Genomic DNA, 24,938 nt, shown 5'->3' with positions numbered 1-24,938 from the left:
CACTTGCTCCTTGGGAGAAGAGACCAACCCTGACCTGTCTCCAACCTCCTTGCAGGGAGTTGTAGAGAGCCAGAAGGTCTCCCCTCAGCCTTCTTCTTCTCCAAACACCTCCGGCTCCCTCAGATGCTCCTCACCAGGCCTGTTCTCCAGACCCTTCACCAACCTCTTTGCTCTTCTCTGGACCTGCCCCAGCCTTTCAAAGTCCTTCTCAGATTGAGGGGTCCAAAACAACCTCATACTCAAGGCCTGGCCTCACCAGTGCCCAGCACTGGTCCTGCTGGCCACACTATTGCTGATCCATGCCAGGGTGCTGGTGGCCTTCTTGGCCATCTGAACACACATTGGCTCATTTTCAGATCCTGATCTTGCAGTTTCAAAAGAGCTCTGTGGGGAAAAAGAACCCAATAGTAACAAGTGGGTGTGTAACAGGAGTGTGAGGGATGTGTGGGTGCTGCTGCTGTCCAAGGCTTTGCTGTCCATCTTTCATTGGAGGGAAAAAAAAGCCAAGTCCCAAGGCCTCCAATCTCCCTGGAGCCATGATAGAGACCTTTCTGCAGGCCACTGCACATCCTTCTTCTCCTGACATCACACACAGTGGTGGCACAGTGAGGTTGATGGTGCAAGGGGAGGCAAGGAGGGGATGCTCCAGGAGCATTTGGCCATGCCCAGAGCAAGAGCAGGGCTTAGATGGGATGCAGATGGACATTGTGGAGGCTTGCTCCAAATGTGAGTTCCTCTGAGGAGGAACATCTATGGAATGGAGTCAGGTTTATGTCCAGGAGGAAAAACAGCCCTCAGGAAGGGCCACTTAAAAAGGTCCTTTGGGGAAGCTTCTTCAGGTCAAGATGTCCTAAAGAGCTGCTCTTCCTATTTTCATCTCTCCTGCTCTGTCATCTGTCCAGGTTTCACCACACCAGAGTGTGGTCACTGCCAGCTCTGCCCAAGTGGTGTAACACCTAAAGCCTTGCACTATGTGGGTCAAGGATGAGGCAGAGCCTCCCTGGGAGCTGCCCCTGCCCAAGGTGTGTCTGTCCTTACAAACTTCTCACCACTGCCTTTGTTTCCTTCACAGAAGCCCAACACAAGAATTTCCACCTTTGTTTGCCAAGAGGTAGGTCACTGACCCTCAGGAGGTGCTGCTGGGGTTGTGTCTCTGGGTTCTCTACCAGGGTGACTGTTAAATGCTCGGGGAGGGCATCTCCAGATGTTTCAAGCAGAGGAGGGACACTTGCCTTAGGAAGGTTGCATCACTGCTGCTTTTTGAGAGCCCACAGTGTTTGAAACAAGTTTTCTGATGATCCCAGAGGTGGGAGCCTGAGGCCAAACCCAACTGGAGCTGCTGGATTGTGACCTTTGTTTCTCTTTTTTGTCTTTTGAAAGGATTGAGATCGAAGAAGAGGAAAGCCAGCAGAGGAGAAGCCCAACTGTGTCTGATTCATGCAGGTTACCACCAGATGACAGCAGGTATTTCCCTCATCCTGGAGCAGTGTGGTGTCTGGCCTTGGGTTCAGGACACACTCATTTGTCCCTTCTGTGGGCTCAGGGCACACTCACCTGTGCTCTCTGCAGATAGTTGCATTTACCTGCAAAGCAGCAGCTCTCTGAACACAACTGGAGATGGAGGTTTCTCAACAGAGAATCATAGAATCACAGAATGGTTTGAGTTGGAAGGGACCTTGAAGATCCAGTTCCAGTACTCCTGCCATGGGCAGGGAGACTTTCTGCTATACTGTGTTGCTTAAGACCACATCCAACCTGGCCTGGAATACCTGCAGGGAGGCTTCTCAGAACATCCTGATAACATCTTTTTTGCTAAAAGGGAAAGATCCAGAATGAAATGAGACATAGGCAGGTGTGGGGACAGGGACAGGGGGTGGAGAGAACTTGAGTGACAAACTGAGTTTAGCTGCAGCCCAACTCCAGCATCAGTTTCATGGAGGGGACACTGAGCCCCTCTCCTGATCGCACTCCACACCCCAGTCACTGCTCACTTCCCAAGGAGCTCACAGGCCCCAGGGAAGAGCCCCTGGAGCAGGCTGCCCAGAGAGGTTGTGGAGTCTGCTTCTCTGGAGAGCTTCCAAACCCAGCTGGCCATTGTGATCCTGGGCAAGCTGCTGTAGGTGCCCCTGTCTGAGCAGGGAGATTGGACTGGATGATGTCCAGAGGTCCCTTCCAACCCCCACCATGCTGGGATCCTCTGAAATGCAAATGTTTCCCCTAGGAGGGAGAATCCTCCTCTCTTTTCAGGCAGGTTCATTTGGGATTCAGTTCCTGTTCCTGCTCTGAGGGGGGCATGGTGCCAAGCAGCACCATTTATTATCTTCTTTGCCACTCTGCTCCTTAGCAGAGCCAGCAGGGAGGCCAATCAAGGGGGCATTTCAGCCCAGAGTGCTTCATTTTCAGGATGAAGGAGCTGCCTCAGGATTTTTGGTGACAATTCTGTGGTGCTGGTTTGAGGCAGGACTAGGGAGGAGTTCCCCTCCTTTGCTCACATTCCACAGTGACATCAGGTTTGTCACCACACTGAGCTTCAGTCCATGCATTTGAGGAACTGGGTTTTAGTGCAAAGTGAAGATACCAGGAGTAGAAACAGCTCCAGCTGTGGGAAATAAGACAAACCACTTTCCAAAGGCATTGTTTTGGCAATTGGTCACCTCAGTGACACACACACGAGGGAGTTTGAGTCCTTGCACAGCAGGGTTCAGCTTAACTGACCCAAAAGCTGTGGGCCAGAAAGCAGGATGAGTCTCCTCTTAAGGAGAAGGCATCTCAAAACGCTTCTGTCCTTCATGCTTTGTTATATATTGGGGTTTGTTTGTTTGTTTTTTACCCCAGTACTAATGGACTAAGAAAAACCCCAGCTGGGTCCTCCTGGAATGAGCCAAAGTCCCCAGCAGTGTCTCCTTCCAGGTAAGTGGTGTAGCACAACCAAGATGTCCTGGAGATCTTTGGCAGCTGTAGGTCAGAGACTGCTGTGGGCACCTCTTTAGAGGTGAAACGAAGCACGTTTGTCATTGTTGTACATGGGAGACTTCTGCTGGAAGCAGGCAACTGCTGTTAGGTTAAGGGAGGTTCCCCTTCTCCTCTGCTCTGCCCTAGGGTGTATTTGGCCCAGTTCTGGGCTCCCCAGTTCAAGGCATACAGGGATACTGGAGAGAGTCCATTGTAGGCTCCAAAGATGCTGAGGGGCCTGGAGCATCTCTGTGAAGAGCAAAGGCTGAGAGCCCTGGGGCTGCTGAGCCTGGAGGAGAGCAGCCTGAGAGGGGATCTGAGCAGTGCTCAGCAACAGCTAAAGGACCTGTGGGGGGAAAGAGGATGGGGCCAGGCTTTTCTCAGTGGTGTCCAATGACAGGACAAAGAGTGAGTAGCACAAACTGGAACTCAGGAGGTTCCACATGAACAAGAGGTGAAAATTCTTTGGTGTGAGGGTGTTGGATGCCTTGGGCAGGCTGCCCAGAGAGGTTGTGGAGTCTGTTCTGGAGAGCTTCCAAACCCAGGTGGATACCTGTGATGCTGGGCAAGCTGCTGTGGGTACCCTTCTTGAGCAGGGGGTTGGACTGGATGATCCCCAGAGGTCCCTTCCAACCTCCACCATGCTGTGACAACATCCTGCTAGAAGTGCTCAAAGCTTGAAAGGGAAAAACCCAAGCACACTGAACTCCTCCTCACCAGAGTAGTGCAATGGAATCATCCTCAGTTGCTCTCAGCTTTGTCTCTGAATTCCTGACTCTGGGACAAAAAAGGCTGCAATGTTTTTTCCACAGCCCTTGGGTATCTGGCCTTGTGCTGCTGTTTTCAGTTGTTGTCTATCATTGACAGACCTCCTGGGCAGCATCAGTGGTTTTAGTTTAAAAAGTGCTTCTGATAAGACAACTTTGTCAATGAAAACAGTGATGCTTGTGGTCTCCAGGCCTTTTTCCACCCAGAGGTCTCCTCAGTGCAGGAATGTTCTGGCCAGCTGCAGTGAGAAGCTGATTTCTTCAGCAACAAGTGACATTTGTTTTCTCTCTTCTCTTGCAGCCCTGACACAGGCAGTAAGAGTCAAACCATCACATCCTTTACTGAAACTACAGAGACAATCTCCATTTCTACTGGAATCAGGCAAGTTTCTTGGTCCTGTATCATCCTAAGGGACAGCAAAGAGCAACCTGCTCAAGTGGGAGGTGTCCTTGCCCATGGCAGGGGGGGTTGGAATTAGATGATCTCGAAGGTCCCTTCCAACCCAAACCATTCCATGATTCTATGCTGCACGAGTTTGGCTCTGCTTGGTGGTGTCCTCCCGAATCCACAGGATGGTTCTGAGCACGGTGCAGTCATGGAGCAATAGATCCTACAGAAGAAGGGATCTGAGAGAGCAGAAGCACACAGAGCAGGAGCAAACTGGGAGCAGATGCACCCAGATGGGAGGAGTGGGCTTCCCTCAGCTCTCTGCGATGAGCCCCGAAGTTGCAGCTGTTTCCATCTCCTGAGCTGCTCAGGATGTCCTTCCCATCCAAGCCCCAGGCTGTCTGTGCCATGCTCCCAGCAAGCACCTTGCTCTAGGGTTCCTGCACCTCACATTCTGGCCCCTCATCTCCTGGACTCATCTTTCCTGCTCTTCTCTCTGCAGAAATGGTGAGAACAGGCAGGCCCCTGACGGGAAGCCCTCCTCTGAAGTGGTGTCACAGCATGGAGCTGGGTAAGGAGCCAGGAAAGTCTGCTCTGTGCTGCTGAACAGAAGGTGTAAGCTTGGGCTTGCTCAGGAATTGTCTATACCTGCTGGTGGTCTCCAACAGATGGGATCTCTCTGCTCCTGGGCTGCACTCCAAGTGCCTCTTCTGGCTGAGCTGCAATGTGTCAGTTTGCTCTGCTCTTCCTTCACCTCCCTCAAGGATTCTCCTCCCTGTCTGAGTCCTTACAGAATCGACTTCCTGGGGGTTATTTTTACCACTCCAGCTGCCTCCCCACCACTACTCTCTGGGGAGCTTCTTCCACCTACAAAGGATGTGTTGAAGCTTGGTTGCTGATGGCTTCTGTTAACGTCTTGTGCACCCCGTAGGAGGTCTGAAGGGGTGGCTGAATGGTGGGAAAGTGTAAAAAGCTTTGTTGGATGGAGGAGAACGTGAGGGAAGGAGCTGTCTGGGAACCTAAAGGCTGAGCCGCTGGGCACAGTAAGGGGCAGAGCTCTGATCAGTATTGTAGCCACATAGGAGACAGGGAACTTGCAGCTGAGGCACAAATCAGTCCCTCCTTGTAGGCTTCTGACCAGGACTCTTTGTTCTCTGAACCATACACAAAGGCAGGTCATATTTTTAAGATCTCTTAGAAGCATGGGATGGTGGGAAGGGACCTTTAAAAGTCATCCAGTCTAGCACCCCACAGTTAGCAGGGACACCTGCAACTAAGGCAGGCTGCTTAGAATCCCCAGCAACCTGACCTGCAGTGCTGCCAGGCATGGGGCATCTTCCACCTCTCTGGCAACCTGGGCCAGGCTCTCACCACCCTCAGTGTCAAACATTTCTCCCTTCTCTCCAGTCTGAATCTCCCCCTTAGAGTTCCAACCACCACTTTATCTCGGTGTTCTATTGTGAATGTTGGGCTGAGCCTATGCTGAAGCAGGCAGAGCTGGACATGCAGCCTCACCTTTTGCTCTGTGGTGCTGAAGCAGCTCTAGAAGACTTGGCTTGAGCTTCTTGAGCACCTGCAGTTAATTGTAGCTCATTCTCCACCTCCATCCATGAAGGTAAAGACAGAAACATTCCCCAGCTGATTTCTGGGCCTGAAGCAAAGTCCAGAGGGCTTGTGAAAAGTAGAGGCTGGGCTCCTGTCATGGTCATGCCACTGAGGCCCATAAATGCATTCCTGTGTGTCACTGCAGGGACAGCTTAGGCACAACAGGCTCATTGTCCTTGAGGTCACTTGGGTCATGTAGCTGCTCCTCATTGTGAGGCATTGTCCCAGGGAAATTGGAGGATGCCTCATTACTTAACCCCCCTCAAACCAGAGAGAGAGGAACTGCAGGGAAAGGGAGGAGACCTGCACAGCCTGACAGGTCTGGACTAGTGAAAATGGGCATAGGGGTGTGAAGAAGGTGTTTCTGATCCATGATCAGAGAGACAACAACTGTTGTCAAGCTCTTAACACTCACCCAGACAAAGAGGTTGGCAGTGCCTGGCTGCAGGGAGCAGCACAGCTCTCTAAGTAACCCCTGGGCTGTGGTCAGGTCCACTGTGCTCGGAAAGTTGGACCTTCACAGAGTCCCAGCATGGAGAAGGTTAGAAGGGACCTCTGGAGATCATCCAGTGCAAACCCCCTGCTCAAGCAGGGGCACCCACAGCAGCTTACCCAGGATCACAATGTCCAGATGGGTTTGGAAGCTCTCCAGAGAAGGAGACTCCACAACCTCACTGGGCAGCCTGCTCCAGGCCTCCAGCACCCTCATGCCAAAGAATTTTCTCCTCCTGCTTAGATGGAACCTCCTGGGTTCCAGTTTGTGCCTGCTGACCCTTGTCCTGTCACTGGGCATTGCTCACAAGAGTCTGGCCTCATCCGCTTGCCTCCAAAGGTCCTTTAGCTCTTGCTGAGCATTGAGCAGATCCCCTCTCTCAGGCTGCTCTTTTCCAGACAGAACCACACCTCAGAACCTCATCTCAGCTCTCTCTACCTTCATGGATACTGAAATTGGAGCCCTTATCAGGCTGCTCTTTTACAGGCTCATCAGCCCCAGGTCTCTCAGCCTTTCCCCCTCACAGAGATGCTCCAGAGATGCCCTGAGCATCTCTGGAGCCTCCACTGGACTCTCTCCAGTATTTCCCTGTCTGCCTTGAACTGGGGAGCCCAAAACTGGACCCGCAACTCCAGATCTGGCCTCTCTAGGGCAGAGTAGAAAGGGAGGAGAATCTCCCACGACCTTCTGGCCACACTCTTCTTCATGCACCTCAGAAGGTCATTTGCCTTCCTGGCCAAGAGGGCACATTGCTGGCTCGTGGGGAACTTGTACACAGCCTGGAGACAAGAAAGCAGAACTACGTTTACTGTCTCTGGACCCTAAAGTTCCCCATTTTTGAAGCTCCCCCAAGAGAAGCCAGGGGATCCAGGGCTGTTCCTTTCCCTCTGTGCATGCAGATGGAGGTGTCTGTGCTGCTGGAGGACACCCCACTGTTCTGGGAAGAGTCCTGGCTGCAGTTTCCAGATGGCTCCATGCTGCTGGCATCTGTCATGTGTGGATGATGTTCAGAGTTGCTAAATACTCCACTGAACCTCATCTCCTTTGAGATTCCCCAAAGTATCCTGCCCTTTCACCTGCAGGAATGGAATGAGGAACACCTCTGGGATGTTTTAGGGGTCACTCCTCTCTCTCTCTAGGTAAGAAGATAGTTGTAGAGCATGACCCAAACTGGAGGTGCTTCTAAAGCTTGGTGTCTCTTCTTTGCAGTTATCCCAAGCACACAGAAGCCAGCAATGGATTTCACCTCCCAAAGTAAGTGTGAAATTCACCTCTTCTCCTCAATGTTAGCATGAAGGGACCTCTCCCTCAACTAGTACTGCCCAAACTCTGCTCTGGGAGCAGCACTTGCAAAGGTGGGGTAGAGCTGATCCACCAGCTCAGAATGAACTGAGACATTTCAGCTTCTCTTGAACTAATGTGCATTGGTTGAGTTAGAGTCAGAGGATGCTTGAACCTCATCCAGTCAAACTATTAGGGTTGCACTGAAACAAGTCTGTGACTAGAGTCAGGGAAGAGCTGCTGCTGCTGCCAGTGAACACACAAATGTCCCTGAAGCTGCTTCCTTCACCTGCTTTAGCCCATTATTTTGGGACTTAACTCCCTGGCCTTGTTAACCAAAGGCTGCAAGGTGAGAAGATTATGTCTGCAACCTTTGCAGCTGAGGTGAGGAGGATCACAAGCCTCCCAGGAGGACAGTGCAAAACTCAAGACCTAGAGCTGCTGCCGGGGAACATCTTCCCCAAAGTTCTTCCTGCTGTACTTCGTCCCAGGTGCCTGATCCTGTGCCAGGCCAGAGGAGTTGTGGATCCAGCCAAGGTGCATGAACTAAGGCCAAGGAACCACATTAGTTCCAGTAGCAGCCTCTTTTCTTCTTGATTAGAGAGAGAGAAAATGTGGTTTTCTGGAGGAAAATCAGCTCCCTGAGGAAACCACTTCATGTTTCCTGGTCTCAGCTGAAGCCCAGCCTTGTTATTTCACAGAAGGTCCCTTTGAAGCCTTTGGCAAGCTGCTGAGATACAAATTCTTTCCTCTCTTTTGACAGGTCAAGCTTGCAGCCTGATGTCCCTTCTCCTCCTACTGAAAGAGCTCCTCTGCACCTAGAGGACACAGAATATTCCTTCAGAAGGTAAAAATGGAGTGAGTTTAGGGGGTGGATGAGTGAAACTGAGTATGAGGGGAAGTCTGTATGGGCAGGCATGGAACAGGGCTGCTTTGACTGCTGTTGTCCCAAGGATGAAGGCAGCTCTGCTAAGGGTTAAAGCATGGCTTGTGAAATAAACCAAGATGTTTGGTTGTCTCCTCCACCTCCCATATGAACCAAACACTGCAGCTTTTACTCTCCTCTTGCTGCTCCTGTGCTTGGTGGGGTTCAGTCACCACCTTCTCCTTCACTGGGAGTGAAATGCTGCAGTGAGGTGGCAGAAAGGGAGTGGAGGGGTGGCTGAGATACTTCAAAATGCATCTGAGGGATACATATGGTCCCTAGAGAGAAACCCTGGGGTGGGACAGTAAGGAGCAGAGGCTGACAGAAGCCTTGCCTGGTGAGCAGAGAGTGGTCACTAGAGCACTGGTTGCTGTGCTGGTTTAAGGTGTAACATGTCTGTCTTTGATGGTCAGGTCTGTCCTGGGCTATGAGGAGAGAAGCAGCAGGCAGGAGAGCAGATACACGAGTACTGAGGTCCCACCATACAGCAAGCCCTACTGGAATGAAGCAAGGTAAGGACCTGGGCTGCTGCCCCCTTGTTTGCTGATATCTCTGCATTGCTGAAAGCCTTGGAAGTTCTGATGGATAGGAAACATCAGGCACAAGGACAGCAGCATAGTGAGGGCCATTTGTCTGAGTAGCTTAGACAGAGGTGGTTGTTGCCCAGGGCAGTGGTGGAGTTTCTATCCCTAAAGGGGTTTCAAAGCTGTGAAGATAAAGAACATGGTTTAGTGGTGACTTGGCAGTGGTGGATTAAGGGTTGGACTTGATCTTAAAGATCTTACCTAGCCTAAACCACTCTATGACTCTGTGAGTTGAGTGGCATCATTTGGTGCACTGAATGAATGAGTCTGGCCACAAAAAACCCTTCAGGAGTGTGAGAGAGACACTGAGGGGCTGGAGCAGGTCCAGAGAATGACAACACAGCTGGCACAGAGTCTAGAGAACAGGGCTGGTGAGGAGCAGCTGAGGGAGCTGGGGGTGTTCAGCCTGAAGAAAAGGAACATTCCAAATCAAGTCTCCAAGGTATTCCCAGACCTTGTCTCAGATGTGGCGCCTGTCCTGGTGTCCACATCCTGATGTGAGATATGGCCACCATGAAGAGTCCAAGCCTTTGCAGGACAACTTCCATGTGTGTCTGGAGACAGCAGGGCTTGGACTGGTGTTCTGAAGAGCTAAAGAGTGTGAAAATGCAGCTCCTTGGCCCTTCAGTTGAACTCCCAGCAATGCTTTGGGCCATGCTGAAGGCAGTGCTGGTAGCGGTCCATGGAGTGTCCTCCACCAAAGCCCTGTGGCTTGCTTTCTTCTCAGTAAGCACTGAATGAGCGTCCAGGAGTTTGTGCCTGGCAGCCACAAGTGGGCTTCTCTTCCTTTGCCAGGTCTTCCCAAGATTTCAAAGAGGGAAACACTCCTAAGGAAGAGGGACATGAGAGCACAGAGGCTTCAGCTGGCTACAAACCAGAGGTGGTCCATGAGGGGTAAGTAGTCAGGACTCACTTACAGGATCTGTGCACTTCATAACTCTCCGTGTCTGAGTCTACTCCCAGTGCAACTGATGGCACAGAGCAGCTCCTCTGCCTTGCATCCAGGAATGAGGATGTTCTGACAGCACTTTACAGCAGCTGATCCTACCTGCACTGATGGGAAAAGCTACTTGGATCAGGCAGACTCACTCTAGAAGTCCAGGAGACAGCTTCTGCTCTCTGCCCTTTGACATCAGCAGTAGCTTCTGCTGCCCACAGATCTCAGCAAGTGTAACCTCAGCATTTATGAGCTCTGCAAAATGTGATGTGTCCTGAGGTGGTAGAAGCATCTGACAGCCCAAAGAACTCTGAGATAAGTGCTTTCTCCTGGGCCTCACATCTTCTGTGACAGGAGAGGGACTTCTTACAATGGCATGGAGTGACAAGATGAAGGGAGATGGCTTCGGATTTTAAGCTCAGCTGAGATGAGACAGTAGGAAGAAATACTTCTTCATGAGGGTAGTGAGGCACTGGAACAGGTTGTCCAGAGAAGTTGTGGGCATCTCCCTAGCCTGAAGATGTCCAAAGATAGATGGGATGGGCCTAGCTGGAACTAGATGCCCTTTGAAGTCCCTTCCAACCCAAACCATTCTCTGATTCTATGATAATCCCAGATGAAAGACCTTCAGCTGTGATCCTGCAAGCTGAAATGGGATTTGTGGAGGTGATTCCCACCAGATCCAGTACCAAACAGTGCCTTCTACTCCCTTCCTGATGGCTCCTGTCTGGGTTTATTGATGACTTCCCATCCCAGCAGGTTTTCTTCAGGGCCTTAAGCATGAATCTTTGTTTCAGGTTTTTGGACTCAAAGAACCACACTGAGAAGGGACAAGAATCTTCTAACCATGATGCCCACACAGAGCCTCCCAGGTTGCAGGAACATTCTGAGTATGACCCCAGCAGGAGCAGGTAAAGAATCAGATCATTACCCTTGTGCCTTTTCCTGGAGGATGAGGTTTGCTTCCTTCCCACATCCATCTGCTGATCAAACCTTCTCCCAGGCCCACTTCTGACCCTGTTTCTAGTGCTGCTTCTACTGAGTCAACCTTTCACCTTGGTTTTATATGAAAGCCTGGGAGAAACCATTCTCATTAGCTGGAAGGATCACACACTGGCCAGTTGGACTGTCAGGAGCAGCTGCTTAGACCTTCAGTTTGGAAGCAGAGACTGAACAAACTTTGCCTTAGTTTAACATGGGCAGGTGTGAACCCAGGGTGGGGCTCTGCAGTGGGTTGATCTATGGATCTATAGAACCTTCTGAGATGGTACTAAATGAGGCCAGGTCATGCTTTTAGGAGTCTGAGGTGCCAGACAGAGCTACTGGATAATCCCTCATGGTCATAATTCAATGACCAGAGTTAGGATGTCTAGTTTAGAAAGAGTAAACAGGTAGCTGATTCTTCTCAGGAGCTTCATTTTCCTTTGAGCCTCATTTTTTAAGAGCTCTGCCTTTTTCTTCTGGGTTTTTTCCACCTCTTTGGAAGCCTGTGCAGAGCTGTTGCCCTTTTCTAGTGGCAGGAGGGTCAACAGTGGTTGTATCTACATCTTAGGGTAGTTCTATGTTCAGTGGCACCTCTACAGGCTACAGTGGTCTTGTGTCTTGGCAGGTCCAGCTCTCTACCTAGAGAAAGCAGCATCACTGCTCCAGAGACCCAACCTGTGGACGAATCTGACCCATCCCAGGAAAGGTACAGTGCCAAGAGATCAAACATGGCTTTACCACTGTCTTCTACCCCACCTTGTCTTCTCCATGTTGCTCGTTTCTTGTCTAGCAAATGCTAAACCAAACATCCTCACATTGTTCCAGCACTTCCTCACCAAAGTGGACAGGTTTAGACACTTAAGACACCAGTGCTAAAGCTGCTGACAGGCTTTTTCCTCCCCAACCAGGACCACTCCAGCTCAGGAAGAACAAACCCACCCCACCACGGAGAGTCACCAGGAGAGCACAGCAGACTGGAGGCACAACGAGGCCAGCCCAGTGGCAACCAGGTACAGTGGGATGAGTCCTTTGGTTCTCCCCATCAAAGTCTGCCAAATCCTCATCTTCTGTCATTCCTTGAGGTCCTGGGCATAGGTAAACGTGGCCAGTGTGGACCTATCAAATGATGCTGACACAGGGGATATTGGATTTGGGATATAGTCATGGAATGGTTTGGGTTGGAAGAGACCATGGAGTCCAATCATAAACTCTGTCAGGTCACCATCAAACCCTGTCCCTCAGCACAACATCTCCATGGCTTTGAAACCCCTCCAGAGATGGGGACTCCACCACTGTCCTGGGCAGCCTGGGCCAGGCCTTGACAACCCTTCAAGGGGAAGAAACTGTTCCTCATGTCCAACCTGAACCTCCCCTGGGGCAACTTGAGTCCATTTCTCCTTGTCCTATTACTTGGAACAAGGAGAAGAAAGCAGCTCCCACCTGACTCCAACCTCCTTTCATGGAGCTGCAGAGAGCCAGAAGGTCATCCCTCAGCCTCCTTTTCTCCAGGGTGGACAACACCTGTTTCCTCAGATGCTTCAACCCCTTCTGGCTACCCATACCCTTCACCAGCTTCATTGTCCTTCTCTTGACCTGCTCCAGCCCCTCAATGTCTTTCTTGGAGTGAAGGGCATAAAACTGACCTCAGGATGTGAACTGTGGCCTCACCAGTGCCTGCTGCAGGGGGACAATCCCTGCCCTGGTCCTGCTGGCAACACCACTACAGACACACATGTTGCTGTCCATATTTCAGTTCACAAGTTAATTGGGCAGCTGCTGGACCTTGCAGCAGTGTTGCTGTGCTGGGAATTCAGCTGGTGTAGGTGAGGAGAAGCAGTGCACACCTCTGCCATTCCCCTGACCTTGAGGACCTCTTAAGGGCATGGTGTCCCAGGTGTTCCTTGCTGTGGTAGAAAGGGGCATGGTGCAGCCTTGACAAAGTGTGACCCGCTGTGTGAGCTTTGTGGCCAGATGGGCTCTCATTCTTTGCAGGTCTAACTTCACCTCAACTGAGAGTTCTCTTGGTGTGTATGAGACCCAGCATCCCATGCCAGGCTACATGGACCACCACACCTCAGCTCCCAGCCACAGGATCCCATCCTATGTGGACAGCCAAGCATTCAGCACCAGAAGGTGAGGGTGAGGAGTTGGGACAGAGACAGGGAAAGCAGAGAGATGTGATACTCTGGTCACAGTATCTGAACATGGTGGAGTTGCAAGGGTCCTCTGGAGATCATCCAGTCCAACTCCCTGCTCAAGCAGAGGCACCCACAGAAGCTTGCCCAGCATCACAATGTCCACCTGGGGTTGGAAGCTCTCCAGAGGAGACTCCATGATCTCTTTGGGCAGCCTGCTCCAGGGCTCCAGCACCCTCACACCAAAGGTGTTTCTCCTCCTGGTCAGATGGAACCTCCTGGGTTCCAGTCTGTACCCCTTGTCCCTTGTCCTGTCCCTGGGCACTACTGAGAAGAATCTGGCCTCATCCTCTTGCCCCCCAGAGGTCCTTTATCTATTGCTGAGCACTGATCAGATCCCCTCTCAGGATCACCCTCACTGCATGAAGAAGCAAGAGAAGGACTTTGTTGCTAGAGGAAGCAGCAGGATTGCCAGGTTTTACAGCACGTAGAAGAAGATCAGTTTTGGCTCTGAAGGGCTGGAATGAGGACATCCAAGTTGATAATTACTCTGTAGCACTGGAGAGCTCTTGGCAGCTTGCATCCAGATCACCTCCAGAGTGCCTGGAAACCTGATGGATGTGTAGGGAGCACATCTTCTCCTCTAGCTGCAGAGATGATGATGCTGGAGCAGTCTTGTTTTCATTTCTCATGATCCTCAGTGACCTAAGAGACAAGTTATCCACTAATAACTACAATTTTAATGTCTGTATGTCTACCTTCGTGGGAGCTGAGTGCTCCCCTTTCCCAGCACTCATAAAGCTCTCATTTGCTTTTGGAGGCATTTGCAAATGAGGACTAGGAAAGCAGGCCAGACTCTTACTGTTCTTCACCCTCTGGAGCAGTGTGACAGTGAGAGGTCTCTGCAGGGCAGGAACCTCCTCATCCATGCCCCTGGGTTTCTCCCACAGCCTATAGGTGTCTTGCCCAGAGCAGGTTTTTCCCTGCCCTTCTTTCTCTTGGCCACAGCTTTAATATGTGGTTTCAGCTTTGTTTCATTGCCTGAAGCTTTCATCAGGACCAAAGTGGTGATCCACCACGTAAACATCTGTGCCACGGGGCATGGGCAAGAAGAGAACAAACAGATACCCCAGGCTCATTTTGAAGGAGCCAAAGCTTTACCCACAGTTTAGAGCCACTCCAGTAGTGAGTTGTGTCAGGGAAAAGCAGCAGAGGACCACCATGTCAGCAGGCCAGATGGGCCAGTGCTGGGTCTGCTGGGAGCCAGGGAACGAAAAAGAACTGAGGATGTAGACTAGAATCATGAAATAGCTTGGGTTGGAAAAGACCTTTAAGCTCACAGAGTTCAACCATCAACCCAGCCAACTGCTTTGGCTTTACTCTCAGTGTTAGATTTTGAGTCTTTCCTGCCTGCAGAGCTTTGTAGATGTGGTGCAGATGCAGAGCCAGCCCAGAAATGGTCAGAGAAGAGGGGCACCCATCATGGCAGTGACCACCAAGCCAAAACACAGCTTAGGCCACGTGGGGACTCCAGTGAGACCCAGTTCAACGTAATCAGGGCTTTGTGCTTCCTTGCCAGACCTGCCCCAGGTTATGAAGGCAGAGTTCATGATGGGAGAAGCAGCCCCAGGAGCAGCAGATACGACCCTGCCCGTGGCCACTATGACTTCAGCCCCACAGCCACACGGTGAGGAGGCCAAGGGTGGGCTCCAGGTTCTTTAAACCAAAGAGCACCCCACTGCTACATGGAATCAGCATCTGCAGTGTCCTCAGCACTTCTCACTAATCATAGAACCATAGAATTGTTTGGTTGGAAGAGACCTTCAAGACTGAGTCCAACCTTCAACCCAACACCACCATGGCCATTAAACCATGTCCCAAAGTGCCATGGCCACGCATTTCTTGAACACCCCCAAGGATGGTGACTCTACTACCTCCCTGGGCAGCCTGTTCCTGCCTGACCACTCTTGCAGGAAAGAAATTGTTCCTAATCTTCAATCTAAACCTCCCCTGGCACAATTTCAGGTTATATCACCAAAGAGACCAACCCCCACCTCACTCCAACCTCCTTTCAGGGAGCTGTAGAGAGCAATGAGGTCTCCCCTCAGCCTTCTTTTCTCCAGACTAAACAATCCCATTTGCCTCAGCTGCTCCTCACCAGACCTATTCTCTAGACCCTTCACCAGCTCTGCTGCCCTTCTCTGGACCTGCTCCAGCCCCTCAATGCCCTTTGTAGAGTGAGGGCCTCAAAACTGGACCCAGGAGTCGAGGTGTGGCCTCACCAGTGCCCAGCACAGTGGACAATCCCTGCCCAAACTGCCTGGATCCAAGCAGGGGCAGGGATGTGCTGCTGCTAATCAGGGAGATGTTTAGGACAATCCCTCATGTACTCAAGTTCAGTGCTTGAGATTGTGTCCACTTCCTTTCCTAGCCACGACTCCCTTCCCAGAGACACCACCATGTCCTTTGGCCAGAGAAGCCACAGGGTGCCGTTCTACATGGACAGCTTAAACTGTAACAGCAGCAGGTAAATGGCTGGTCTTGGATGGTCATGAGGGAAACCTCCATGAAACTGCTGTGCAACAGGAGCTAAGAGCTGAGAGAGAGATGTTTTCCAGGGAGTGGATGTGTGAGCTGGAAGCACAGAGCTCCTCTTAACCACCCCTATCAAAAGCTGTGACAGAGCCACCTCTGGTCCATAGAGATGTTTCACCACATGGGGTGACAGGATAATGAAGGGTTGGTTCCTGGTTACCCTCCCTTGACCAGGAACTGATCTTTGGAGAGGCTACAGAAAAAGAGAGCTGAAAGCTGAGAGATGTTGAGAGAGGGGTCTCTGTCTCTGCAATGTTGAGGATGAAGTAACTGAACTGGTCCCAGAATAGGGCTGTTGGAAAGGGTAGGAGGTATCCAACATGGAATAAGGTTGCCCTGGACTTCCTGCAGTCCTTCATGCCAGTGACAGTCCATTCACAGGTGGTTTGCCCCTGTGTGGAGCCACCAGCATAGGTCTGAGTGTTGAGCCCATGGCAGGGGAATGTGAACAGAAGATCATCAGATAACCTGCAATTGGCTCCAAGCAAGGTCAGCTTCCTCCCTGCAAGACCAAGTGGCAGCTCTCATGGCTGAAGGACAGGCTGAGATGTGTTCCAAAAACGTTTTGGTAGCCATAGTTTTGCCTCCTCCTCCTTTATGCAGCTTTGGAAGTGATTGAATTGAGGCTGGGGGGCAGTTGTGTTGGACTATGGCCAACACATCTCCATCTCCTCGGGCTGTTTGTCTCCATAGCTGCTCACGTTCAGCTACAGCTACTACATCATACACTTCAGGTCTCTGCTGACTTGAAGATCTTGTTTGATCTTTTCTCCCAGAGCCCTATAAAAGAGAGTCCTCCAAACCACTTCTCTGTGGAAGTAGATACAGATGTCACAAGGAGACGTTTTGGTCCATGATAAAGATGAATTCATCTGCATGGTCGAGGGGGCCTTAGTGTTGCACCCTCCTGGCAGTAGCGGTGGGTCTCTTCTTGGCTGCCAGCCTGGATCACAGCTCCTGTCTCCAGTTCCCACAGACTTTTCTCTCTCTTTCCAGGCTTCTCTCAAGCTCAAGTGAGAGGATTTGTGGTCCAGCTGCCACCTTGCAGCACAGCAACCCGCTTGACTCCAGCACTGCCGGGTAAGGAGCAATGGGTGGAGGTGACCACGACCTTCCCACTGTGACACAGGTTTTGTGTGCACCCATCCTGCCTGCTGAAGGCAAGCCAGGCTTTGCTGCTTGGCTTCTGGGACATGGGATGTTTCTCAACCACTGCTGGCTAAGAGCATGGTGGCTGGAAGCACCCAAAAAGGACACATGAGCTTCTCTCCAAGTGCCCTTCTGTGAGGACCACGATGGAGATGACTGAAGTTGTTGTCTCCAAATTGGCAAAATCATGAATCTTCCACAATTTGCTGTAGCTGGAGGGACATGATAGAGCTCCTCATGCTACACACCCCCCTGGGGGGCTCTTGGAAGACTCTTTGTCTCATTGTCAATCATGAGCAAGTAAGAAACCTACAGCAAGTGTAAAAGGTCTAGGTGAGCCTGGCAGAGGACCCATTTGTGTTGTGAGAAGATCCCATCCCATCGTGGTGCAGCTGTCAGCTCGGAGCTGTCTAATGGCACTTTGGGTTTCCACAGGCTCCATCTCAGAGCTCCACAGCTTTACACAATTTAGAAAGGGGTTTAAAGATGGTGAGAGGTCAACATAGGCTTTGAAGGGCAACATTTGGGTCCTTCTGGACTTGCTTATCACCTCACATGTCCAAAGAGGAGGTTCATGACATGGGAGGTTCTCTGCTAAGTTAGAAAAGAAGCTTTGCTCACAGAAGGAAGGATCAAAATCAAACTTGATGGGTTCCTGAGCAACCTGCTCTAGTTGCCAATGTCCCAGCTCACTGCAGAGGATCTTCAAGGGTCCCAGCCTGATGTATTTTATGACTAACTATGGCTTACAGGCAGCACTGTGGAGAAGAAGCCTGATGAGCTCATGTCATGGTTGTGGGAAGGGAGCTGGTGGCATGGTGTCTCCCCTCAGTCTGTGGACTGACAGGGAGATGGGGATGCATCATCCTGAAATCAGGCTTTTAGAGAGGGAAGGACAAGCAGGAAAGGTCAGCTCTGCAAGCAGGGATGTCCCCCAGACAAGCAGCAGCAGCTTCTGGGGGTGCTCCAGGGACAGAAGAGGTCCCTGGCAGCAGGGCTGGTGCTAATGGGCAGAACCAGGAGCTCTCCGAAGGCTCATTGCCTGCCTAATCCTGACACGGTTTAGGGAAAGCTTCTCCTTACAAAATGGGATAAGGGAGCTGCATTATCCATCCCAGTCTTCTTAATTAGCCTGATTAGGTTTGGTGAGTTAATTAGAGAGGGATGTTTGGGGTATGGTTTAGCAGCAGTGTTCGCTGTTTGGTGTCTGTTCGAGAGCAGCTCACCCCCTGCCTTCCACATGGGTTTGGTGTCCCAGCACACACACATGGTCCCTCTTGTCCCCAGTCTCATCAGCTCTGTCCCTCTCTCTTGCAAATGGCCCCATCCCTGGAGACATTCAAGGTCAGACCTGATGAGGCCCAGAGCAAGCTGATCTAGTTGGTGATAATCATAGAATCATGGAATGGTTTGGGTGGGAAGGGACCTTAAGGATCATCTAGTTCTGACCCCCCTGCCATGGGCAAGGACACCTCCCACTAGATCAGGTTGCTCAAGGTGTTAGCTCGTTGCAGGGGGGTTGGACAAGATGACCTTCAAGGGTCCCATCCGCCCCATTCTGTGATTCTGTGTGAAATGCTTCTCCTGTTTCCACCCCTGCCCAGAAGAGGAGTCCTCTTTGTGAAGCAGTACCTGAACAGCAGCGGCTCCTCGGCCTCCCCACGCTATGGCAGGTAGGAGGAGACCCCAGAAATGGTCTTGTGTCTTCTTCATCTGCATGCAGAGTGCATGGCTGTGCCACCAAACACATGCTGAGGGGGTTCTGGGACAACTTCGTGCCTCAGCTAACCAACCTGGAGGGGTGGTGGCATTGGATGGGCAGCAGAGAGGCTTTGGAGACCTGACAGGGATTTTGCCCCTCTGCTCTGTTCAGCACAGCAGAGACATGGAGCTATTGGAGCAGGGCCAGAGGAGGCCACAGCAATGGTGGAAGGGCTGGAAGACCTCTGCTGAGAAGCCAGGCTGAGAGAGTTGGGGTTGTTTAGCCTGGAGAATGTTCCATGGAGATTTTGTGGTGTCCTTTCAGGACTTCAAGAGGACAGACTTTTGAGCAGGGATGATGGTTTGAACTAAAAGAGGGAGATTCAGACTGGAGACTGAGGGTGGTGAGAGCCTGGCCCAGATTGCTCAGAGAGGTGGAAGATGCCCCATGCTTAGGCGTCATTGCAGGTCAGGTTGTTTGTGGCTCTGACCAACCTGCTGCAGTTGCAGCTGTCTCTGATGACTGCAGGGGGGGTTGGACTGGATGACATTCAATCAGCCAGGGATTGTGTGATTGTCTCTCACTGCCATGATCTGATGTTTCCTGTTCCCAATGGCAGCCTCGTGGATTTGACCGATGTGGAGAGATCAGCCTACAGCCACCACAGCTACCTGTCCAGTGCTCCCCTGCAAAGGTAGGACAGCTCAGGGCTGCTCTGGGGTTTCCAGCAAACTGTGAAAAAGAAATGACCTCAAGATTTTTGGAATACTGGGTTGAGTTTGGAGTTGCTCAGTCTGGGGAAGGGAAGGCTCCAAGGAGACTTTCTGGTGGCCCTTTCAGGACTTCAAGGGGCCAATCACAAAGCAGGGGACAGGCTTTCAACCCAAAGTGTTAGATGATTCTGTGAAATAACTGCATGGAGGGTACATGATGCTGGGAAAAGAGACTGACCTCGGATCACAGACACCCCCCAGGCTTGGGGCACAGTGGCTGGAGACTGCCCAGTAGGAAAGACCTGGGGGTGCTGTTCATCACCAGCTGGAGATGAGCCAAAGTGTGCCCAGGTAGCTAAGAAGACCACCAGCATCCTGGCCTGCATCAGCAATAGTGTGGCCAGCAGGACCAGAGCAGGGATTGTCCCTTTGGACTGGGCACTGGTGAGGCCACACCTTGAATCCTGGGGTCAGTTTTGGGCCACTCCAGGAGGGACATGGAGGCACATTGAGAGCATTGAGGACATTAATGAGGCTTGGCCCAGGCGGCCCAGGACAGTGGTGGAGTCCCTACCCCTGGAGGGGTTTCAAAGCCATAGAGATATAATGCTGAGGAGGATGGTTAGGTGGTGACCTGGCAGTGCTGGGTTAGTGGTTGGACTCCATGATCCTTAAGGTCTCTTCTATCCCAAACCTGAGACTGACTCTGAGATCTGTAGGGCCCTGCTGCTGGGGTCTCTGCACCTCTGGGCGAGCTTGTGTCCCTCTGTGCTGTCTCTTGACACAAACACATGTCAAAGCAGGTGTCTCATGGAGAGTGGTGCCAGTGTTGGGTCCACCTTAGGCTCCAGAGGAGTTCAGTCTTTTGCTCCATCACAGGTCCAGTGACCCTCTCTGCACCTACTGCAGCCGTGAGATCCGGGACTGTCCCAAGATCATCATAGAGCATCTGAACATCTACTGCCACGAGTACTGCTTCAGGGTAAGAACCTCTCCTAGGGCCTTCTGCTGTGACATGCAGTGTGGCAGGAGGAACTTTGGGGCAAACTCTGTCCTCAGACTTCCACGGTGATGTCCACAGTGTGGGCCAAATGCTTGTATCCACAGCAGGACAAAAAAAGGTCATGCAGTCACAGATAGTGAAGGTGTCCCCAAAAGGTCTTCATCTCCTCAGACAAGCAAAATTCATTATTGGTGGTGTCCCCAAAAGTTCTTCAGCTCCTCAGATGAGAAGAATTCTTTATTGGCATCTGACAGAAGCAGCACCCTCCTTCCTCATATCCTTGTGGGACCAACTTGGTGCTGGTGGCCTTGTGCCCCTGTGCAGACCTTGCTCATCTCTCAAACCTTGTGAAGTTTAGAAGTCTGTGGAAATTGTGACTGTGGGAGGAGGAAGCCTCCCAAAAGCTCCAAAGTGACCTTTATCCATTGGAGAAAGCTCTGGTCTCAAAGATCTATGCTTTGGCATCTTCTCACCTTTGTAAAACAAAGGTTCTCTGCCATCCCACCCCATGCTGACATGGGGCTTTGGTTACCTTCTAATCCCCCTTGTTTTCCTTTTGGCAGTGTGGGATTTGCCACAAAGCAATGGGAGATCTCCTGGATAAAATATTCATCCACCGGGACATTGTCCACTGTGACAAGTGCTATGAGAAACTCTTCTAGGTGAGTGTCCCTTGGCAGCACAGAATGAGAGCTCCTGGAGCTCACTGAATGGACAAAGTTTACCCCCCACCTTTCCAAGTGACCCACTCAGGGGTTGTCCTGTGGAATTTGGTGGGAAGCAGCAACCCTTGCTGCAGAATGAGCTGGGAACAGATTCATAGAATCATGGAATGGTTTGGGCTGGAAGGGACCTTAAAGCTCATCTAGTTCCATCTAGACACCTCCCACTAGCCAAGGTTGCTCAAGGCCACATCCACCCTGGCCTTGAACACCTCCAGGAAGGGGACATCTACAGCCTCCCTAGGCAACCTATTCCAGTGTCTCCTCAGCATCTCACATGCTAGAGCTGATCCAAGGGGCTGGGTTAGGGCCACAGTCTCTGTCCTTAATGTGATAAAGAGGCTGTGACAGCTTCACGGCAGGGAGACAAGCAGGGGATGGCTTGAGCAGTGACAGGAATGTCCCTTGGAGGTTGAGAGGCTTCTCTGAAGGTAATTAAAGAGTTCACTCCTGGTGTCCTGGGCTAACCTACAGCTTGCAGCCATAACATGCCTCCAGAGAGAAGGCACCATGGCATGGAAAGGGCAGTTCCTGCTGTAGGTAAAGATCTGTTGAGGTGAAACCATGGGGAAACTACAGAGTTGTGAGCTCCAGCAACAGAGCAGTGAAGAACTGGGTTGGGTGTGGGTTTGGTCATTATTTAGGGCAAGAAGACACAGCCTCAAGTTGCACCAGGGGAGGTTTAGGTTGGATATCAGAGAAACTTCTTCATTGAAGGGGTTCTCAAAACGTGGAACAGGGAGGTGGTTGAATCCCCATCCCTGAAGGTGTTTCAAAGAGGCAGAGATGTGGTACTGAGGAACATGTTCTAGCACCCATCTTGGTAGAGTTAAAGAATGGTTGTTCAGGATCATCCTAAAGGTCTTTTCCAACCTAAATGATTCTCTGATTCTATTCTATGATTATATTTTGATTATCAGAATAGGGCAGAAGTCACCACAGTGGCAAGCAGAAACCCTGCCACTACCCTGAGACCATCAAATGAGTCTCCTCTCTTCCCCCTGCCCCTTAAGGAAGAGAAGAAGCTCTTGCCCCTTGGCTGCTTTGTCTATTCTTAATGCAACACGACCAGGCAGCTTCTTCATCCCCTTTCTGTGGCCTCCTCTGCTCCCCTGACCTCTCCACTGAGGAGCTTTGTGTGGAGCCCAGCTCCTGTGTTCACCTGTTTTTGTCTTCTCACAGGGTTTTGCAGAGCTGGAGGAGGGCAGCCAGCAGGAAGCCCTCAGCAGCACATCTCGGGATATATCCAGCAGCTCCTGACTGCCTAAGCCAGCAGTATTCCTGCTCCCCCTATCTTCTTCCCTCAAGTTCTTTTCCCCCTCACTGCCTCATCATGCTGAGGGAGTTGAAGATCCACTGGTTTGTGCTGTCAGCTGCAGACAAGTGCCAACGCTAACAGGATGCGGCAGCAGCATCTCCAGAGAGCAGGGGCCTGGTTCTCCAAAGGTGCTGAGCCCCTTCTCCACTTCCATGAAGATTCCAGAGTGCTGGAAGCCAGGCATAGCTCCTTAGCTCTGACCTAATTCCTAGAAACCTTTTTTTGGCCTATTTTCCCCCTTTCCTTTCATTTCTGCAGCTTAGTGTGTGTGAGTTGGCACAAAGCAACCAGACCTGAGCAGCTTTCAACCCTAAATTTGGAATCTTAGGGAGAGTTTGAGTTTAGTTCTAAGCAAAAGCCTATTTCTGCTTCTCTCACCCCAAAAATTCTGCCCAAAAATAGCTTCTGCCTGATGTCCTCTGGCTTTCAGAAGCACTTGGTGCTGTGTCAGCTCTCATTTCCCTTTCCTGCCTGGTGGCTTCTGCAGCAGCCTGTGTGGCCATGGTCTGGTTGGGGAGATAAGGCTCTCTTCCAGTCAGGACTTTGTCCTGGCCTCTGGTGGTGGTGTCTCCTGGCAGTACAAAGAGTGCCAGAGAGTGAGCATCTCCATTTTCTCTCCTGATGAGGAGCATTGCTTGACTGAAAGCTGAATTCCACTCCACTTCTCACCAAGCCCTGCCCTGACTCCTCTCTTACCTCCCTAAATTATTCACATCGCAAATGCTCCCTCACAAAACTGAACCTCCAGCAGATGCTGGACTTGCTAAAAGCCAGAATCACTTAATTTTAGCCCTTGCTAAAAGTCAGAATCGTTTTACTTTGGCCCTTAATTCAGCCACTGCAAAAGCAGAACACCAAAACCTGGAAATCAGCTGCCCTTGCCTTCAAAGCCCAGCTGTGGTTGTGCCCAGAGTTTGTATTTTGTCTCTGGAGCACCCAGGAGCTCCAACATAGAAACAGGTGATGGCAGATGCTCAAATGAAGGCTGTTGGTGGCCCCAGAATTGTTCCTGTGCTTGCTGGTGGAATTTAGCATGCATGGAAGAGCTTCACGAGTTGGTGTTCTGCAGCACAAGTCCACTTAGCTCTTTTTTAGGTCGCTGTAGCAGTTATTTCACCCAGCTATAGGCATGACCTCAGAAGCAACTCCAGTTGAAACTAGTAACTGACATGCTTCAGCTTGAGACCTTCAAGCCATGTCCATGACAGGAGATTGGGCAGCTTCATGCTGAGTGTGTGTGGTACAACCACGAAGAGCAGCAACTCCCTGAAAACCCAACACAGAGGTTGGCTTCTGGTTGTGGCTGCCTGCATTTTATCACCTCTGCAGGGTGGGAGCTGGAAGGGACCTCTGGAGATCATCCAGTCCAACCCCCTGCTTTAGCAGGGGCACCCAGAGCAGCTTGCCCAGCATCACAATGTCCAGCTGGATTTGGAAGCTCTCCAGAGAAGGAGTCTCCGCAACCTCTCTGGGCAGCCTGCTCCAGGGCTCTGGCACTTCCACACCTAAGAAGTTTCTCTTCCTGTTCAGATGGAACCTTCAGGGTTCCAGTTTGTCCATTGTCCCTTTTCCTGTCCCTGGGCACCCCAGAGAAGCATCTGGCTATTTCTAAGTTAACAAGACATTGAAGAGATGTTACTTTCTGAACAGCAGAGGGTCACAAAGCATCTCCTCTTGGTTCTGAGACCCACGGCCAGTATTTCCTCCCTGGTACCAGTGCTGTTGGGGAGGAGAGACTGGTACAGCATTCGTGCCACATCTCCTTGCACCAAAAGCTTGAATCTCGTAGTTCAAAGCCCTGAAGCTAGAGGAAGATGATCCCCAGAGCGTATTCACCAAGTTCAGTCCTTTCTGCTGGGTATGTGGCCTCAAGGGGTGACAGGATTTGTCCCTGTATGGCTTGCACCGTTGCCTCAGCACCATGCTTCCCTGTAGAGCTCTAATAAACACTCTTGGCTCACCTACAGCTTCCCTGCCCCGCTCTTGTGTGCCCTTTGATCTGAGGGCATGGGCCACTTTCTTGGAAGCCTCGGGTCAGAAGCTGTCGGCACATTCGCTCAGTGCTGTGCTAGAGGATGTGGCACGGAAAGCAACGGTAGCGGTGAGCCAGGAGATGCCCTCAGCACCTCGGCAGTGCTCAGCCTGGGTAAGAGGAGCCCGAGGGGAGACCTCATTGCTGCCTACGGCTCCCTCATAGGAGGTTGCAGTGAGGTGGGGGTCGGTCTCTTCTCCCTAGTATGAGGGGAAATGGCCTGAAGTTGCCCCAGGGGAGGCTTCGGTTGGATATTAGGAGCAATTTCTTTCCTGCGTGACTGGTAAGGCACTGGAACTGGCTGCCGAGGGAGGCGGCCGAACCCCCGCGCCTGGCGGCGTTGAGAAGCCGCAGAGGTGCGGTGCTGTTTGGCACGGATTAGGGGCAGACTCGGCAGCGTCAGGCACGGTTGGACTCGAAGCTCTCGGGGGTCGTTTCCACCCAAAACGCGGCCGTGACTGCCTGCCCCCCCCCCCCCCCCCCGCGGCTCCCGCCCTCAGCCGCCGCTGCCGCCCTCAGCCGCCGCGCACGCGCGCAGCCCCGCGCTCGCCCGGCGGACCCGGGGCAGGAAGGGAGGGGGCACGCGGGGACTCGCGCGCACCGCGCGGTGTGGGCGGGGCCGGCCTTGCGCGCGCGGCAGCGGCGGCTCCTCC

At 51.7% G+C, this 24,938-nt stretch overlaps 1 protein-coding gene across 1 annotated transcript in view; it reads left to right on the top strand.

Moving 5' to 3' along the window:
* Nucleotides 1–24,219, top strand: part of ZNF185 (zinc finger protein 185 with LIM domain) — a 37,706-nt gene extending 13,487 nt beyond the window's left edge. Inside the window, exons 10-30 of the mRNA XM_064158880.1 lie at nucleotides 1,073–1,111; nucleotides 1,381–1,464; nucleotides 2,836–2,910; nucleotides 4,021–4,101; nucleotides 4,610–4,678; nucleotides 7,415–7,459; nucleotides 8,250–8,333; nucleotides 8,825–8,923; nucleotides 9,791–9,889; nucleotides 10,730–10,843; nucleotides 11,542–11,622; nucleotides 11,825–11,926; nucleotides 12,909–13,049; nucleotides 14,631–14,738; nucleotides 15,483–15,578; nucleotides 16,643–16,726; nucleotides 18,400–18,468; nucleotides 19,117–19,191; nucleotides 20,090–20,192; nucleotides 20,777–20,875; nucleotides 22,118–24,219. Coding sequence (XP_064014950.1) covers nucleotides 1,073–1,111; nucleotides 1,381–1,464; nucleotides 2,836–2,910; nucleotides 4,021–4,101; nucleotides 4,610–4,678; nucleotides 7,415–7,459; nucleotides 8,250–8,333; nucleotides 8,825–8,923; nucleotides 9,791–9,889; nucleotides 10,730–10,843; nucleotides 11,542–11,622; nucleotides 11,825–11,926; nucleotides 12,909–13,049; nucleotides 14,631–14,738; nucleotides 15,483–15,578; nucleotides 16,643–16,726; nucleotides 18,400–18,468; nucleotides 19,117–19,191; nucleotides 20,090–20,192; nucleotides 20,777–20,875 — 1,747 coding nt within the window. The 3' untranslated portion in view covers nucleotides 22,118–24,219. The remainder of the gene's footprint in view (nucleotides 1–1,072; nucleotides 1,112–1,380; nucleotides 1,465–2,835; nucleotides 2,911–4,020; nucleotides 4,102–4,609; nucleotides 4,679–7,414; nucleotides 7,460–8,249; nucleotides 8,334–8,824; nucleotides 8,924–9,790; nucleotides 9,890–10,729; nucleotides 10,844–11,541; nucleotides 11,623–11,824; nucleotides 11,927–12,908; nucleotides 13,050–14,630; nucleotides 14,739–15,482; nucleotides 15,579–16,642; nucleotides 16,727–18,399; nucleotides 18,469–19,116; nucleotides 19,192–20,089; nucleotides 20,193–20,776; nucleotides 20,876–22,117) is intronic.
* The last annotated feature ends 719 nt before the right edge of the window (nucleotides 24,220–24,938 follow it).

Source organism: Pogoniulus pusillus, chromosome 19, assembly GCF_015220805.1.
Source record: "Pogoniulus pusillus isolate bPogPus1 chromosome 19, bPogPus1.pri, whole genome shotgun sequence".
NCBI lineage: Eukaryota > Metazoa > Chordata > Aves > Piciformes > Lybiidae > Pogoniulus > Pogoniulus pusillus.
The sequence above is the reverse complement of the archived record's forward strand: the minus strand, read 5'-3'. Positions and strand labels throughout refer to the sequence as shown.